We start from the raw sequence: 18,422 nt of genomic DNA, 5'->3' as shown, positions 1-18,422 counted from the left end.
GTGGTTTCTTTTTATTTGGTCCATATCTGAGAAAGCTGCAATTAAACAGTACGTGACAAACTGAAAATATCCCCTTCCCTTTAGTTATATAGCCTGTTATATAGTTGTATATGTTTGCTTTTTTCTTGTCTTGATAGATTGAAAAGGAGACCATGTCCATATACTAGTGCATTGTTACCGTAATCCCTGGGTTAAGGGGATTTCTCTGCACTTAGATCTCAATCCACCGTAGAGCCATACATCCAATTACACACCTTGGGAGCAGAGATGACACATAGGCTACCTATGCCAGTGTGGTTGACTTGGATTCTTCGCAGGCAATATAGCAACCAGAGTTTCAGATTCTGTAACAAACTTCCCAATAATGTAAAGATACTGACCATTTTTAATCATGTGCACACTTTTACTATTAGAGGCATCTGACTGAATGGCTAAAATGGGCAGTTTAAGGGCCAATTTTAGGACAGGAGTAGCTCAGCCATTGTTGCCACCTAGTGGTTGCAATATTCCATGCACATCGTCAGTTTAGACAGCCCCCTACAGCGTCCGGCATCATTGTGGGAATGAATTTTCGTGAATACGGATACAGGCCGAACTGTACGTATCTAACGGTCTTAGCGTAGGTTGTTTAGACTCTCCCTCATCAATGGTCAGACGCGTGAGGCGTAAAGGATGATGCTACATTTATTGTAGACAATCGGTTTACTGTCAGCAGATCGCGGCTGGAACCCATTGACTCTATCAAGGTAGGCTTTTCGTTGATATTATCAAGACACTACCCTAGCTGTTGTGCTGTGCAGAATTAGCCTACGTCACAGATTACTAGGTGACAGTTTAGGGTTGGAAATAGCCGAATGGAGCCTCGGATAAAACTGCGTATTTCAAAACCGCAGAGAGATTATGATTACACATCTTGTAGGAGATTTATGAGAGATTTATCTCTATGTCATGTCTTGTAATCTCTCAATTGCAATTAGGATGATTTAAGAGACATGTTTTCGCCGCCCATTACGTAATGGTTTGCTAACAAGTCTGTTTCTAGCAGGTGCCATGATATTAGATCTCAACAGTGTGGGATTGGTCGAGTCGCAGTCTTTAGCCATCAAAGTCTATACTATAGGCATTTATTTGAGTCACTGATCGATGTTCAACCCATAGAGCACGATTTTTATGGTGCTCAGGTCTGTTTCACATACTGGAAAGAAAACATTAAAGAAGGAAGAGAGCATGTTGCCTAGACATCGCAGTTCATATTAGCAACACATCCTCCATTTGCAACCCAGTTTATAACGATTTTGACATTTGATTGTGTTGGCTAGCATATATGAGGGTGCAATGTGTAATAATGAGTTTTATGCTACAAAATACTAAATACGTTATTCCCACTGAACTGACACTGAATATAACCCTCTTCTTTTTATATTGTTTTTTCTTTCACAACGTTACCGTATTCTCGTGCCTGTGGTCCATTGAATTTACAGTTGATAACATGATGCGTAAAGCCCCATGTGTACTCAAGATAATCAATTTTCAGTCTCAGGGTTTAGAAAGGTAAAATTGCCTCATAGTTGGTAACCAGCCCAAATGTGCACTTTGGTTCATTAAACAACGCAGTTAGCAGGCAAAGTCCCACTTTTGCGACTAATGTGGGTTTTGGAGCAGGGGGATTGGTGGGTGTGACTAACCCAGGACCTGAATTTAGCTGGGCCTTGTGTGCAAAAGCACAGCCAGACCCCTCCTACAAGCAGGACTGGGTGCAGGGCCTATAACTTTGAGCCACACTGCTCGTGGTCACTGTAATGTGAGTCTTGATTTCATTCCATGTTAGTATACTGTTGTTCATCCTTGATCTGACAACTAGTAGGATTGACAATGTCTGGGGCTCAAAATTGCAAGGCTGGTACTGGTAGTAGTCTAGAACTGTAAATATCAGTGAATTTGCCAGATTAACTGGATAGCCTTGTATGTCTTGCATGAAACATTTCTGCAAGCTATCAGTCAAGTAGTGTCACCTTTGGATTTTTCATTTACTGAAGCTCTTTGACAGATCTTTATTTGCAGGGTATTTCCAAATTGAAAAGCTGAATAGTTCTTTTTAAATTCAGGGATTTAGGAGGCCTAAAACTTTGATCAGTGATTGCTTTCGGTGGCATTATCACAGATAGCAACAAAATGGATGTGAATGTGAATGTTGTGGATGCTCATGTTCTCATAAATGATTTCCGGTAATTACCTCTTACTGCTGGGGCAGCTTTTTTCCATTAGCTTTTATTGTCTCTGTGTTGTAACCCAGAACCCTGTCTCCTCAGCCTCCATCAACCTAATTCCCAAACGGATGTGGGTAAACATGGCTGCCCTCCACTTACTGCTAGGCACTCTACTCCTGGCTGTTAACTCAGTCGCCCAGGCACCTGGAGACGACACCGAACAGCTTGCCTTACGGAATGCCGAATTTGCCACCAGCCTGTACCGTAAGGTCGCCGGCTCCACCGACGGCAACGTGGTGCTGTCACCCCTGAGCCTGACGCTGGGTCTGGCTGCCCTGGCGGAGGGTGCAGGGGGCCAGACTCAGGAGCAGCTCTTGAGCACCCTCCAGCTCAGCCTGCTGCAGAAGCCCGACGCCCCCGACCGCATCCCCCAGCTCCTGCAGTCTCTCCAGAAGGACGTTGAGAAGGACCCCTCCGTCAGGTACGACCAGGGCTCGGCGCTGTTCGCTGCACAGCAGGTCCCCCTGGAGGCGGAAATCAAAGAGCGGGTGAAGCAGTACTTCCAGACGGAGGTGCAGAATGTGGACTTCAGTAAAACACAAGCTGCAACGACCACCATAAATGACCACTTCCGCAGCAAGACTGGGGACAAGATCCGAGAAGCGGTGTCTTCCACCATCGATGCTAACACACAACTGATGCTAGTCAGTGCTGTCTTCTTCAAGGGTGAGTGAAAGGTCAGATCTGACAACACCACACAAGAACCCTCATATACTGAAACAAAGTGAGTGGAGTGAAAGGTCACATCTGCCCTCACTTAAACAAAGTTAGCGGAGTGAAAGGTCACACTTGCCCTCATATGCTGAAACAAGTGAACGCAAAAAGTGTATACTGTAACTGTAATCAACTTGACTTACTGACACACAAAAATGAATTCTCTGCTTTTGTAATTTTTTGTACTTAATGTGGAGAAAAAAATGAAGCATTTAATAATGTGTGAATGTGCTTGATTTTTTTATCTGAAATCCCAGATATTTTTCCTGTGGTACTAGAACATGAGTACATTTGAAACTAAATCTTATTTGTAATTTACATAGTTTTACTTACATTTGTATTGCTCTACAAAACAATGCTAAGTGTATCCCTTGTCCGGGATATTTTTATTTTTGAGTTTTCGTCTTAGAGACATAAAAAGAACAACCACGGAAACATTGAACCCTTTTCTAATATTATTGCTGAGGTCTTCTAGAATAGAATCATATATTCCATTTGTGCATCAATGTTTTTAGTTAAGCAAAATGTACAAAAACATCAAGGCATGTCAGACAACTTAGAAAAGTCTAAAAGGCCTTGGACCTTAGAGTGTTAAAGAACGTAACAGGGCCCTCTCTTCTTCATGGCGTTCTTCCTGCAGGCCAGTTGGTGCTGCCTTTCAACGCCAGCTTGACCCAGTCGGAGCGCTTCTACATGGACAAGTACCACATCGCTCAGGTGCCCATGATGTTCCGTTCAGATAAGTACCACCTGGCGTACGACCCTGCTCTCAAAGTGGGCATTCTCAAGCTGCCAAGCGCAGGAGGGGTAGCCATGCTCGTGATTTTCCCCGACGAGAATGTGGATATCACCTCCATAGATGACGAGCTCTATGCCAATACATACCTGGAGTGGTTGAAGAGTTTGAAGAGAACGTGAGTGAATTCTGTGATGGTGTGAACGTGATGGTGTGCCTGATGGGTTACTCCATAGAACAAACTCCACAAAGTTGTAGTGAGGTAATGATGGACCTGTTTATTTTGAAGTGGATTGTTGCTTTCTCCATACAGGAAACTGGAGGTTCAGCTGCCACGCTTCTCTCTGCTGCAGTCTTACTCCCTGAAGACGGCCCTGCCCAGCATGGGCGTTCCAGATGTCTTCCAGGGCAATGCGGACCTGTCCAAACTCAGCAGTAGCCAGGGCCTGAAGCTGGACGAGGTAACTGTGTTCGTGGACCTTTAAGTTTACCTGAACGTCTGCCATCCTTGCCTGACCATGTGGCAGAGGGGAGGGGGTGACAGAGAGAGGTTAAGAAAATAACGGAATAAAGAAAGATGAATGATTGGAACATGCCTCCACTAGATGTCAATGTATACAGTTCTGATGGTCTACTACGTAATGATTGACTGGTGCATGTGGTTGCTATGGTAGCAGGTTGATCAATATGGCAGAAAGAATATAGGGTTACAAAAAGAACTAGGGCACAAAGGTTACACAAGCAAACATATGAATTAATATGTGCATCAAAGTTTATATTGTTTTTTTTTTTGAGCGGGTTCAAGTTTATCAAAGAGAAAATGATCAACTTGAATAGGGAAAGAGTTGTAGAAAGAGAGGTTTTAGGAGCCATTTTAGAAAATAGCACTGTCATTATCCAGCAATCATGTGGCCATACAGATGTAATCCATAGATGACAGCACATCCACTTACACCCTTTCCCATGCCCACCCAGGTTCTGCAGAAGACTGCCATAGAGATAGATGAGACCGGGTCAGAGCCAGACTCAGCACCCCCCACTGACCCCTTCACCACCAACCTGCCACCCAGACTCACCATTAACAGACCCTTCATGTTCCTGATCTACCACGAGGCCACCAAGAACCTACTCCTAATCGGAAGAGTGGTCGACCCCACCAAAAACTAAACGCATGAGATGTCAACACAGTGTCATAACTGTAGTAATAACAAATACACATACTGTATTAATAAAAAAAACTGGTCTGTAACATATAACTTATTAAGGAGCCTACATCTGATCATGTATACATATGTATTCTGTGTAAACAATAACCTGGATTATTTGTCTACTTTCTGGTATTAGCCTGCTGCCTGTAGCTTTATACATGTAACAGAAACAGGCCTTTGTTATTTGTTGCTTCATAACACACATATCATGTAAGTATTCATGTAAAAGTGTTGCATTGTTGTGTCCTGCTTAGTATGCAACGTTTTGGGATAGCTGTATTGGATTTGGATATTATTATTCTCAAGTATTCGGTGACAATGCACTGTTTAATTAGCATGAATAATGGCGTGTTTCAATTTGTACCATTGGGGGTGGGCACAAATAAGTGTGATCTGCTGCTGGCTACATCCACTGAGAGAATAAAAAGTTGAAGGAACGAACATGGTGAGGTAATGTTTCACAGCACTGCGTCTTTCTACAGTTAACCGAGTCTCCTGTGCTTATGTGAGTGTGATGGGGACACATTAGGCAGGTGACACATACAGAATTCAGCCTGGGTCTTCTGTTTATTGATTGGGTAGTGTGTGGTGTGGGCGTGAATCACTCAGGTGCTCTGCAACACCAGGCACAATCTCATTGGTCGAGAGGGGAAAAGTTCTTGAAGTCACGAGCGTGCTGTGGTGTCAGCGAGAGGCATAAAAAATAAATTGAGCTGTTTCCCCCCCCCCCCCCCCCCCCTTTCCTATTATTTCTTTTTCTTACCCGGCTGGGAAATATAAAACAAAGAAAAAGACTTTGCAAAGCATGCTATAATACAAGAAAAAAATCAAATGATTCAATAAATAAAATACATCCATTTGCTCCTCCATACAAATTGCTTCTTGACATTTCTTTCCACTTTAGTTTTTTTCGTCTCCTTTTCTAACAAATGTTAAAAGTATATGTTGCGTAAGGCAGAGATGGATCAATGTCAAACTGGTTTGTTGGCGCGCAAAAAAAATAAACTTTCAAACACATCTGACGTTTCCCCGTCTCCCCCTCTCTCTATTCATCCCTCACGTATGGGTCTGTGTCCTCAGTCTTTTTTGCTCCAGCATCCCATTAGAGTGGAGGGTGGGGGCATGGATGTGACGCAGGATGACATGAAGGTCCAACCGGGGGAAGTATTGGCCACTAGGCTCTTGTCTTCTGACGGACGGGGGAGGCCGAGATCTTGCCAGCACCTTCAGTGGCAATTCCAATCATTCCCTCCCGGACTGCATTCCGAATGAGTTAGACTTCCTTTGACTGTGACAAAAAAAAGATACTCGTATTAGTAGCTACGTTAGATTCTTCCCATTCAAACACTATTGTCCTAGTTCTATATGCTCTACCAAGTAACTCAATGGAATATACACATATGACTTTATGGAGGGATACAATACGCACATGGAGAGCTTTCTGGACTGTGTGTCTTTGCCCCCGTTTCCACGGTGATCCACGGAGCTGGATGTGTTGCTGCGGATGAGGACGGGCATGGAGGAGGTGGAGGGAGTGGGGGACAGCGAGGATGACGAGGACGCCACAGTGTAGTGATGAGGCCGCATTGTGTCATCTGTGCGGTGTGACAAAGAGAGAGAGAGGGAGGGTAAGGGGGGGGTCAGATACAGTCTTTGCAGGCTTGTTCTGTTGTCATGTTTTTGAAAGCTTTATCATTACAGCTGCTGCAGTTTGAGGGTTGACCTCATTGACTCAGTTTAGGCATCTAGTTTCACATGTGAAAATTCTGTGTTTATTCTGAAATCGCCCCCAGGAGAGAAGTGTGTTTTGTTGAAGTGAAGGCTCATCTAATCTGAAAATGACATAAAACTGGGTCTTGTCAACATGGCAGAAAGTCTGTTTAGTCATCTTTTCCCATCTCTATCCCTCTGTCACACATTGTGCAGAAGTCACCATATGTTTCCTTATCGAAATAGATTTACCATTTACTATTCTAAATGTGTCATGTTTACTTGTTTTCTTGTCAATATCCAGATGACCAAAAGAAAAAGTAAATAATAAAATAGATTTACCATTTACTGCTAGCATGGAGCTCTTCCCAGGGCCAGGACAACTTCCGGACTCTTTCACCTTTCTGAGGAGAAACAGGGAAAACACTGAGATCTTTCTCTTTGTCTTTCTCAGTGACATCAAAGTGAACTAATGGAGAAAGCCATTGCCTTCCTGTAATGAGTGTGAGAGAACAGCGAGAGTGTTTCTATGCCCTGGAGGCACTGTGTAACGGTAATGTGTTCTTTCAAAACCATTTGCTTGGGAAAAAAAACAAAACAGATTATAAAGCAAAATGAGTGAGCTCATAAATTGAACTATATGACATGATATACGGCTATAACAGCAGTGCACATTACAGAAAATAGCTATTTGAGTGTGCAATATATTCATCATCATCCAGCAGTAATATGCAGCTCCTTTGTAATAATGTTTTCAGTTGGCTATATTGACTTTGTGTAGTATCTGCTGAATGATTGTTTAAAATGAACTTGGTACTATTAACTAGTACAGGAGGCAGACATATTTGATCTGGTTGGACATTCTTAAGGTGTTTATATGTGTGGAGAGGGTACGCTTTGCTTACAGGGTTTTGTCTGAAGAGTTGGACATCTTGGGGGTGGTGGGATGACTACTGAGGGAGCGACTCCGTGCTAGCTTGGCCTTCCTCATCTCTTTACCTTCAAACACAGGACCATCATTTCAAACATCATCAACATCAACAAGGTCTTCACCATTATCAAATTCATCATCATTAAGCCCCACGCCATGGCCATTATCATAACCTCTATCCTCATAATCAACCAAGCCACAAATCTCGGCCTGCAGAAGAATAGCAAGGATACGGCCACTGCTCTTCAGGGTTAATTAAGGAATATGAGATATTATGAACATTCTCACCAGCCGAGGTGGACAGGGTTGCTCCTGACGTGGACCCAGACATTCCTTTAGGCCCCGACAGTCCCGTCTTACTGTCTCTTCCTGTAGGTCAGAAGGGTGATACGTTACAGAAGAGTGCATCACAACATGAGAATGACCTCAGAACAGACTACTATTCTCAAAGGATGTGACTATGGGACTTTATGCAGAGAGTATCTGTGGAATATCTGGAAACAACAAATCTACCCCTGCTGTTTTATGTTTAAAACCAAGACTGCTTATTTACGCTCTGCCTTGGTTAAGCAATGGACCGATTCAGAATGTTTCAAATGCACTAAAGGTGTTCACTGTTCACGTGACATACCAGTTTGGACCCAACACACACGGGTGTCTCAAGATTTGGATACAAAAATATTACTTCTGATTACACTGACCTAACTAGTCTTTTTCAAAAAGCCCACTCACAAACCTAATACGAAATACCATCACGTCATATTGAGGCAAACAGACATATCATTTTCATCCAGTAGCTGGATGGGCATACAAGGATGACTTCTCCTCCTGTCTACTCTGAGGTGGTTATTCAACTCACGTTTTTTGTCTGTGTGCTTTTCGCCCACGAGTTTGGCTTCGCTCTGCTGTCGCTCCAGCATTTCCTGTGTTGAGGGGAAAAACAAGAGCCATTCCAAAAATAACACTTGAGAAAATTCACAAAAATGTGCAAAGAAAGAGGTTACACGAGGCACACCATCTGTTTCTTCAGAGTGTTCTTTAGAGAGAGTGTGAGTGTGTGTGTGAGTGTGTGTGTGTGATCTGTCAGACACTTAGCTCATAATGTGCTTAAAAAGGAGCTTTTTTAAATAGCTCATCACAACAGATGTTGTATATCACACAGAATACAGAGACAGTGTTCTCAACCTAACAGGTCAGCTTACATCTTTCAAGTGATCAAATTTTCATTATAAGTCGCAGGGATGAATGGTCTACATTGCACCTTGAAATATAGGTATATTTGAACTGACACATATTTGAACTCACACAATTCCTCTCTATAATCTAAACTGTAATAATTATTTTTTTCCTGCATCTGCCCTCGATCCAATACCATGCAGCCCAAAACTACCATTTCCAACAGCAGAGCTTCCTCCTTCTCTTTCTTCTGGTCCAGAAGATCTCTTTCATGTCGTTTGTGGTACTACAAAAGAAAATGATGTTTTAAAAAAATAAATAATTTCTCCTCACAGATGTGGAGTGGCTAGAAGTGAAGGTCTCTGGATGCAGACAAAATGTAAATCTTTCAACCATATGTAATACAGAATACTCACCGGTTCAGTGATTTCCATCTTGTCCAACTCTAGCACTATCTGAAAGCAAGAGAAAAAAAGAACATGAATTTATCTTTTCGTCTTTTATCTGAGCGGTTCTCTTGCCAAACAGATTGTCAGAGCCGCTGAAGGTTGTTTATTATAACCCACAGAAAGAGAGGCATCACATATGCTGTGTGACATACATAATAACTAATGAGTAATCTGTCACAAACTAAATATTGAAGCTCGTAATAATGGATATATAAATGTACAATCACACAATTAATGTAAAATGGAGGTATATTTAAATTCAAAGACTAGGGTTTAATAGCATCTAGGGTTTAATAGCATCTTGACTCTCTCCTTTGAACTACAGACTTCCAACTGACTGTCAGCTTGCAAGGCATATTTGTTATGTGTAGCACCTAAAGTGTGAAGGGACTTTTATTTTTAAACGGAGAAGAAGAGAAATGGAAGAAGGGACCTAGCGACTAGGTCAGCCATCGGTGTTAGAACATGGTGTGCAGCCTGTTGGGTTAGTTATAAGTTGAAGTGCTCAATACATTTGCAAGCTTGTGATTTCAAACTAAGTTCCGTGTCAGGTGTAAATTAGATGCCCCCAGATACTTTAACCATTACATATGCACGAATAGAAGTAATAACACAATCCAGGCAGGAGCGTAAATTCATTTTAAATGTTTAAAACTAATAGCAAAAATTTGCAAATTAACCAAGATACTTCAGGCCTCAAATACGGGCATTCCATCGAGAAGTTGCTGAGCAGTAACTTTGAGATTATTTGTAGCGAGCGTTCTGTTCTATTATTTGATTCACCACCCTCATTAAGCACAGTGGAGACTTGCTGAGTAGAGCAGGCTCACACCTTGCAAACTATTTGAACCCTGTTGGACAATTAATGTCAGCTGTAACACCTGCCAGTCCACCTGCCCTGTCACCGTTGTTGTGGCGTACCTTGCGTATGGTGGCTACCACATCCTTGTCCTTCTCCCGGCACAACAGTTTCCGCACACAGAACTCCAGCTGCTGGAGCAGGTGCTTGTCTGCAGGCAGCCGGATGGTGGAGCGCAGCCTGGGCAGCATGTGGCACAGCTTATACCTGCGGGGCAGAGAGAGACGGAGGTACAGGGCGGAGCAGCGTAGAGGCAGAAGACCAGTGCTGGGCGGATCTACATCTTTACAGAAAGGGGCATCTCCAGGCTCACTACCACATAATGGTGTTTTCATGATCGTGCAAAATAATAAATAACAACAGTTTGAGCAAAAAGCTATCATTGTGAGTCATCAAAAGTTAACTAGATCATTTTGCTGTTTTCAGGGAATTCATTGTCCAAACCCGAAAATAAAACAGGGAGGTGGAATCTGCTTGTTCGCACCTGACGTTGGCCACAGGGTCGCTGACCAGCTCTAGGGCCTGGATAAGGAAGTGCTTGCAGAAGTAGGACTTTGAAAATAGGTCCATAGCGATTTCACACAGGTCTAGATACCGCAGCCGGTTCCAGTAGCTTCTACCCTGGGCCAGTTCTAGAGAATACAAACAGGAGATGTTACACATACAAGAGTCCTGCGGAACATGTTACACATACAAGAGTCCTGTGGTACATGTTACACATACAAGAGTCCTGTGGTACATGTTACACATACAAGAGTCCTGTGGTACATGTTACACATACAAGAGTCCTGTGGTACATGTTACACATACAAGAGTCCTGTGGTACATGTTACACATACAAGAGTCCTGTGGTACATGTTACACATACAAGAGTCCTGTGGTACATGTTACACATACAAGAGTCCTGTGGTACATGTTACACATACAAGAGTCCTGTGGTACATGTTACACATACATCAGTACTGTGGTACATGTTACACATACAAGAGTCCTGTGGTACATGTTACACATACAAGAGTCCTGTGGTACATGTTACACATACATCAGTCCTGTGGTACATGTTACACATACAAGAGTCCTGTGGTACATGTTACACATACAAGAGTCCTGTGGTACATGTTACACATACAAGAGTCCCGTGGTACATGTTACACATACAAGAGTCCTGTGGTACATGTTACACATACAAGAGTCCTGTGGTACATGTTTGTAAGGTTATGACTGATCAACCTTAACTGTTGCTGAATATCCGTGTGGCCATACAAACTATGCATCAGTGTGTGAATGTGAGTGTTCCTGAAAGTAAGACCCAAAAGTGCAGCTTAAACTTTCAAAGTACCCTGCATGATCTTTGTGAGGATCTCTTGCCGTTGCTCCTGCTTGCGGTTGTAGCGAAGAAACACACACAGCGTCCTTGCAGCCTCTTTCTGGACCGGCAGAACATTCTAGACATACAACAGAATTTGTTTGCATATTGTGGTATATCCCCCCATACATGCCTATGTTTTTAAACAAGTAGTGTGCTCATGAGTTTGTGAGAAATGAGTAATCTACTGTAAGTCTTCGATGATTACATTAACATTTAGTCATTTAGCAGACACTTTTATCCAAAGTGATCCAAAGGGAAGAACAATAGAGCTACGACCAATAGAGACTGAGTGTAACAAAAATACTACTTCAGTAAGTTCAGGAATGTAACTATTGTAAGTGCGAGTTAAGTACTAAAGATGAAGTGAGTGCCTGCATGTTAGATGAGATGTATGTGAGTAAAAAAGCTTGTTTGTTTTGTTTGTATGTGCACAGTTCGTTTATGTTTATGTCTCTGCCTCACGTTTGTGGTGATGATGCTGAACATCCTTTGCAGGAAGCGGAAATAGATCTGTTCGGCGGGGACGACGCGGGGCAAGCAAGCGTAGCAGTGCAGCAGCCTCTCGTGGACGCGCCACCGCAAAGACGACGCGGCCTTCTGCTCCGCAGCCACCAGTGCAGGCACCAGATCAGGGACATTCACCAACTAAGGGGAGAGACATGAGAGATGAGACCAGGAGAAGGAGAGAGGAGCAGAGAGAGAGAGAGAGAGAGAGAGAAAGAAAAAAGGGGCGGTGGATGAAAGAGGAGGAGATGAAAAGAGGGAGAGAGTGAGAGAGAACAGGCAGAGAAAAGGAGGTAGAGGTTGATATAAGGTAAGGGAATATAAAACAAGTATGAAGATCAAAGAAAGAGAGAGTGGAGAACAAGATAAAAAGGAAGAGACAGAGCAAAAGACAATGTTGGGAGAGGTATCCTAGGAGAAAAAGAAATAAAGTGGAAGACAGAGCAGATGACTTGAAGGTATGGGCATAAAAGAGAGACAGAAAAAAAGGAGGGAGAAAAGAGAGATGGGGAATAAGTGCTAATCACGCGCCTCTTTTGGCAGCCCCTGTAGACTGCCTGCGAGTATTTCTGTCACATCAGACAGAGGAAGTCTGGCACACACAGTGACTCAGACACCACAAGGGCTGAGCATGAACACAGTGAAAACGAGCATGGGGGAGAGAAAGTGAGAAGAGGAGAGGAGGAGAAAACCCACTACCAGACCCAGTGGTAATACATACTCCTGGCCAGCAGAGGGCAAAAGATCTTGCATGAAAGGCACTTTCTTCTCTGTTTCATTATGAATTACACTACAGCCAGAAAACAAGTCTTCACCTTGATGATTTGAGTTGGATTTATGACCCCACTTGTGGTTGTTATTCAGTAGAACAGTGAAGCAAAAAAAAACAAAAAAAAAAACATGTTCCACTTGATTCTGCACTTAATCTTAACACTTTGCAAAGTTACCTGAGTCATCTGCACTTGAAGGAGGTGGCTGAGTGGGTGTGGTTCTAGTTTGACCATAAATCTTAAAGGTGAAGAGGATATGTGATACCTGATCCAAACCTGAAAGCCAGGAGAGAGCAGAAAAGGAGCCTGACTCCTGACATGCGCTGACTCACGCTAAAAGCTAACCTCAAGGCTAACCTCAAAGCTACCTTGCTTTCAGGCCCGACTCCCTCTCCTCTTGAGGTCGCCAGCTCCAGAGTGTCCTGCAGGTGGTTCAGCAGAGAATCCAGAACCTGTCGGGGCAAACCCACACATGAGACAACACGCCACTGGAACCATCCTTATGCCATACTTCCCAAATAGGGGCCCAGTGTCCCCATCCAGACCTCGAGCAGACACTATGCATGCATATGCTCATCCTCAACACAGCAAAACACCACAGCAGTGGAGATGTAATGGAACCCATTAAGCAGTAATATATAGTTATGCCCGCTGGGCTCTGGCACACTGTTTTGGGTTAGTGGGATAATGTGATGTCACACACACACACACACACACACACACACACACACACACACACACTCACACACACACACACACACACACACACACACACACACACATATTCCCCTCCGAGGATGATGCAGAGCTACCTTCCTCTGAACACAGAGACCTCCGGAGGTCGATCTGAAAAGCTGAAGTGATGGTCTGCATTCTTTGAGGAAAGCATGGAGGTGGATCTGTGCCAAGCCCCTGCAGACATGGCGAAGCGCTGGGGGTTGATCATGGAGGTGCCCACGCATTGTGTGACTAACACACCTCCAGGGAGGCGCATGGAAAAATGATAGCAGGAGCAACCCCAAGTCAGCAGCCTGGGAGTAATGTATTCATTCATCCCACACAGCTGAAAACCCACACGCCAGGAGACCCAAACGCACACACACACACACATATATTTCCACACACACCACTAGACACATAGTGGCAGACAATCTGATTGTCTTTAGTACACACACAATGATTAGCGAATACGCACTCTGCCTTCCACTCACACACAAACTTGCAGTGCAGTGAATAATCACATAAACATAAATAAAAATCACACCGCCAAAACATTACAACCACAGACACACACCTTCTTATCATCAAGCAAGTACACACATACACACACACCCGAACATGGAAGGATCTTTTTTTTAGAAAATATTACTTATTGCGTAATTAGTTCGGAAGTCATGGCCTTGATAGCTTCATTTTGAACACGGACACTCCTCCACATACAAGCACACCTCCACACACACATGCGGTACAAAAATGCACACACACATACAAACACAATTATACACAGTTTAGCAACCTAAACTGACTGACTGCAGGATATGTTATCAATTCTGACGACATCTCACCCTTCAAAAGGTTATTTTAAACATATAGCCCCCCCCCCCCCCCCAAACGCACACACAAACACACAAATAGATTTTTCCTCTCCGCTTCTGGTGTTGTGTAGCATATTGGCCTGTAATTGTCTCTAATGACTAGAAAGGATCATTCACACAATCACATACAGGTTTTTATTGAAGCACACACACACACACAAACACACACACACACACACACACACACACACACACACACACACACACACACACACACACACACACACACACACACACACACACACACACACACACACACACACACACACACACACACACACACTCAGATTGATGGCAATGCCACCTCTTGTACCTCCTGGGGATGACACTTTGTTCTATGATTACATACTCAGACACACTGGTCCATAGATTGCAAATACATGGTCATTTTTCTCCGTCTCTTTCTCAGTACCTTTCTAGAACCGTTTGTACAAACAGCCCCACACAATGGATTACCTGGAAAAGCCTGTAATTTACTCAAAATGCTTTATTTGTTTCCCAAAAGTAAATAATTACAATTACATTACAAGGAATATGTCAGTGTGCTATTATATGTATAATCCTATTTGACACTGGACTGTACTGCAGTAGTAATATAACCTGTTGAGAAACAATGGGACAATCTTGCACGCAACATAAATTCTTTTAGAACCAAGTGATGTCATGATGATAGACATTTTACCTTCATTCAGAAGAAAAGTACCAACTAAAATAATCAGATAGAACAGTAATCAGCATTCTTTGGAGTCCACCAAACCTTTCCCCAAAGCCATGCTGCTCTCTACAGTACAAAACCCACCATTCTCATGAATGAGATCCCTGTGGAGGATTTGGAGTTTTTTAAAGCTCAATGGTGAAAATATGACCGAACATATTGGCTGTTGTTTATAACCATGAATGTGCAAAAGCATTTATAAAAAATGCTCTAAAGAAGGAGAAATCGCTGCTATCATGTGCCCAGATGATGTGGAGGTTAAACAAAGGTTAAAAGCCCCCCCCCCCCCCCCCACCCCCTCACACACACACACACACACCTGACTAGTTTGATGACAGGCCCTGGAATTGTCCATTTCAAACCACACACAGACACACACTTTAATAGTCAAGGCAAGCCTCTATCTCACAAACAGCAGTGGCTTTAGTGGCCATCCTGTGAGCGGTAATCTTTTCCTCAGTAAGGGCTTTGAAATGGGCTGAGTGCAGAGCGAGGGAGAGGGGGGTCATCTTAGGCTACATCACACTCCTACACAGCCCTCACCCTCCTCATGTGTCATCAGTGTCACCACAGGGTATCAAAACAGCTGCCGGGGCCAGCATACACACAAACAACATACTCATAACACAATTACTATCTCTTACACACACATACACACACACACAGACACACACACACACACAGACACACACACACACACACACACACACACACACACACACACACACACACACACACACACACACACACACACACACACATACACACACACACACACACACACGCACACACACACACACACACGCACGCACACACACACACACACACACACTGATGTTTACCATGCTTCCTCGGGGCATGCAGCTGTTGCCTTCTTCTTCAGTCTCTCTCACACAGACAAACTTCATTTAACAGCGTGATTATCGACCCCACTTAGACCCAAGACAAAGGTCTCTCACCTCTAACGAATCATCCTGCAGTAACGTCATCAGCTCCTTGTGAACGTAGTGGACATTTGGACCCAGCAGTTTGACCACCTGGCAGGAGTCAGAAAGAGTAGCACAGTTCTTTTCAGTATTTTTAAATTGCAAAACTGATACAACAAGAGTTTTAAATGAATAAGCAAACAGCACAATTGTGTTCCTGTTGGTCCAGGACCTTGGTCAAGGGACAGGGGAGACTGTAAAAGTACCCATACACTGCAAAAAATGCCCCTCTAGATTTAAGACAAATAATTACATATTTAAGCAGGATTTTGCTTAAAACAAGCAAATTTGGCTGCCAGTGCGCTAAGCAAATTTGGCTTGTTAAGATTTCTTAAAATAAGTAATATTTGCTTGAAATAGGTAAAAATAACCTTACCAAGAGAGCACTAGGTAAGTACAATTTAGCTAGAAACAAGACCAACTAGATTTTTCATCTCAATATAAGAGTAGTAACACTAGGTTAGAAAAGCATTTTTTGCAGTGTACATAGAGGGGCACTTTAGCCACAGAAATGTGCCCCTCCACAGTCAGAATGCCACCTTCACTCTTTGATTAGAACTGTTGTGTTGGCGGCGCAGAGACTTCATGTCATGTATTTGTATGGATTGGATTAGATGGTATTTGTTGTATTGTATGTCCGTCGCACTGCTTTGCCAGTACTGCTGCACTGTCACGCCCATGAAAGCTGTCCTGACCTCGTGGAACCCTTCTGCCGCAGTCCGCCGCACTGAGATCTCGGGGTCGTGGCACAGGCTGGAGAAAGTGCGGTACAGCTCAGACAGGAAGTGGTTTGGGTCTGCAAACAGCATCATGGCCTGGGTACAGAGAGAGAGGAGAGGAGGTGGAGAAGGAGAGGTAGAGTGAGTAATATGGTGACATTACAATTTAACCATGACTGCGGAAGAGTCAATTATGCTTTGAAACATTTTTTGTAGTTTGGTTAAATGATTTGACATTTTGGGCAAGTGTAGAAGGAAGTATGGGGAGCTTCCCTGACATTTAGGATGAAAAATGTCAAATAATGAGACAGGATGAAAAATGTCAAATGATGGGACAGGCTGACAAATCTTTTGCCTCAAGATACTACTCTGACCTTCCTACGACCTTGACATCTTAAAAGTAAAGACTAGGGCTGGGCAAGTTAACCTTTATAAACGTGTTAAGCTGACAATTATTTTAACACGCGTTAAACGCAGGATTTATTATTTATTTCATTATTGTAAAAGTCTGTTGCTCACAGTCACAGGCTTTTATTTTGTAAAAGTCAGCTGCTGACTGCTGCGGAACCGGAAAAGAAAAGAATGGACGGATAAACAAACATGGAGAAGGGCATAGTTCACATGTCCAGGCCCATTGACATGCCAACTCGCCGCCATCTTGGTGAGGTGAAGACTGGACTGTAAACAAACACAACTGAACGGTGGAGCTGCGCTGTTTCTGGATTAAAAGTAATAGCCTCAATGGATTGAATTGAGTCGTTTGTATATTCAAGGGTTTATGATCTACAGTACGTTGAGAACCAAACAAAGTTTCGTCTCCATGTTACATAGAATCTCGATAGGTAGGCTAAAATTGCCATAGACATATACATACATGTGATAATCGTTGCTAGACGCTCACTTTTCTGGTGCTCCCGCAGCTCATTCACTTTGAAATACTGAAAAGATATCTAAACTATCCAAATAGACCTCCATTCTTAAATGTCATCTAAATACAAAACACACAGTTGATACCAGCAAATCATTCAACGAAACCGACAGTGGAGGGAGGCTTTGGCAAACTACGTACAGCACAGTTACTGCCAGCAGTGAACTTTTCGTTGCTTCACCACACTCTAACATTAATGACCTGGCAGTGGCGATAAGCTTTAGTTTTGTGTTTGTCTTTGATCACATTGTTTAAGTTGAGATTTAAACAAAGTATTTATTTGATTGAACATTTATAAAAATGCTGATGTTAAGTGTTTGCACAACAAATGTTATGGCACTTTAGTTCATATGGCAGTACATTTAAAATAACAGTTTCAAGTTCTAGGAATTGACAAACTGCACTGAAAGTGTTTTCTGGTTTCTCACTCTATCATGGACATTTGGTACTGAACAAAGACTGGTTATGGTGCTCCCTGATGAAAGTAAAATATTTCTGCTGTTACCTCAGAAATGGCCTGTTTTAATGATATGATTGTGGCTCAGGATTTTGTGGCCAGTTTTTTTTCTTTTTCATAACGAACAGGATAACATTAATGCCCTGGCAGTGGCAATGAGCTTTAATTTTGTATTTGTTTTGATAATATTGTTAAAGATTTACACTGAATATTTTAAGTGTTTGCACAACAAATGTGATGACATTTCGTTCATATGGCAGAACATTTAAAATAAAAGTGCACTATACACTACTTTTGAATTCACTATTGGATTTTGCCGAACAAATGCG

General features: G+C 42.9%; 2 protein-coding genes across 3 annotated transcripts in view; one reads left to right on the top strand and one right to left on the bottom strand.

Annotated features, from left to right (window-relative positions):
• Nucleotides 1-634: 634 nt before the first annotated feature.
• serpina10a (serpin peptidase inhibitor, clade A (alpha-1 antiproteinase, antitrypsin), member 10a) lies at nt 635-5,933 on the top strand. 2 transcript variants are annotated; one of them, XM_080833576.1, is made up of 5 exons: nt 635-746; nt 2,310-2,933; nt 3,622-3,895; nt 4,031-4,178; nt 4,693-5,933. In XM_080833576.1, exons 2-5 carry the CDS (start codon nt 2,336-2,338, stop codon nt 4,882-4,884), a joined length of 1,212 nt encoding a protein of 403 aa, XP_080689702.1. In that variant the 5' UTR covers nt 635-746; nt 2,310-2,335; the 3' UTR covers nt 4,885-5,933. The 2 variants fall into 2 exon arrangements, with proteins under 2 accessions (XP_080689702.1, XP_080689703.1); XM_080833577.1 differs by having other exon boundaries at nt 684-746; nt 2,294-2,933.
• A 234-nt stretch (nt 5,934-6,167) lies between these two features.
• ppp4r4 (protein phosphatase 4, regulatory subunit 4) overlaps nt 6,168-18,422 on the bottom strand; it is a gene marked incomplete at both ends in the record, with an annotated part of 30,583 nt that continues 18,328 nt past the window's right edge. Inside the window, 15 exons of the mRNA XM_080832149.1 lie at nt 6,168-6,213; nt 6,355-6,520; nt 6,978-7,039; nt 7,541-7,634; nt 7,855-7,935; nt 8,426-8,489; nt 8,957-9,028; nt 9,159-9,197; nt 10,113-10,257; nt 10,535-10,682; nt 11,390-11,495; nt 11,882-12,064; nt 13,062-13,145; nt 15,963-16,040; nt 16,685-16,804. Of these exons, the coding sequence (XP_080688275.1) occupies nt 6,168-6,213; nt 6,355-6,520; nt 6,978-7,039; nt 7,541-7,634; nt 7,855-7,935; nt 8,426-8,489; nt 8,957-9,028; nt 9,159-9,197; nt 10,113-10,257; nt 10,535-10,682; nt 11,390-11,495; nt 11,882-12,064; nt 13,062-13,145; nt 15,963-16,040; nt 16,685-16,804 (1,488 nt within the window). The remainder of the gene's footprint in view (nt 6,214-6,354; nt 6,521-6,977; nt 7,040-7,540; nt 7,635-7,854; nt 7,936-8,425; nt 8,490-8,956; nt 9,029-9,158; nt 9,198-10,112; nt 10,258-10,534; nt 10,683-11,389; nt 11,496-11,881; nt 12,065-13,061; nt 13,146-15,962; nt 16,041-16,684; nt 16,805-18,422) is intronic.

This window comes from Sprattus sprattus, assembly GCF_963457725.1.
Source record: "Sprattus sprattus genome assembly, chromosome: 2".
NCBI classification, from domain to species: Eukaryota; Metazoa; Chordata; class Actinopteri; order Clupeiformes; family Clupeidae; genus Sprattus; species Sprattus sprattus.
This window is presented reverse-complemented; position numbering and strand designations above follow the sequence as displayed.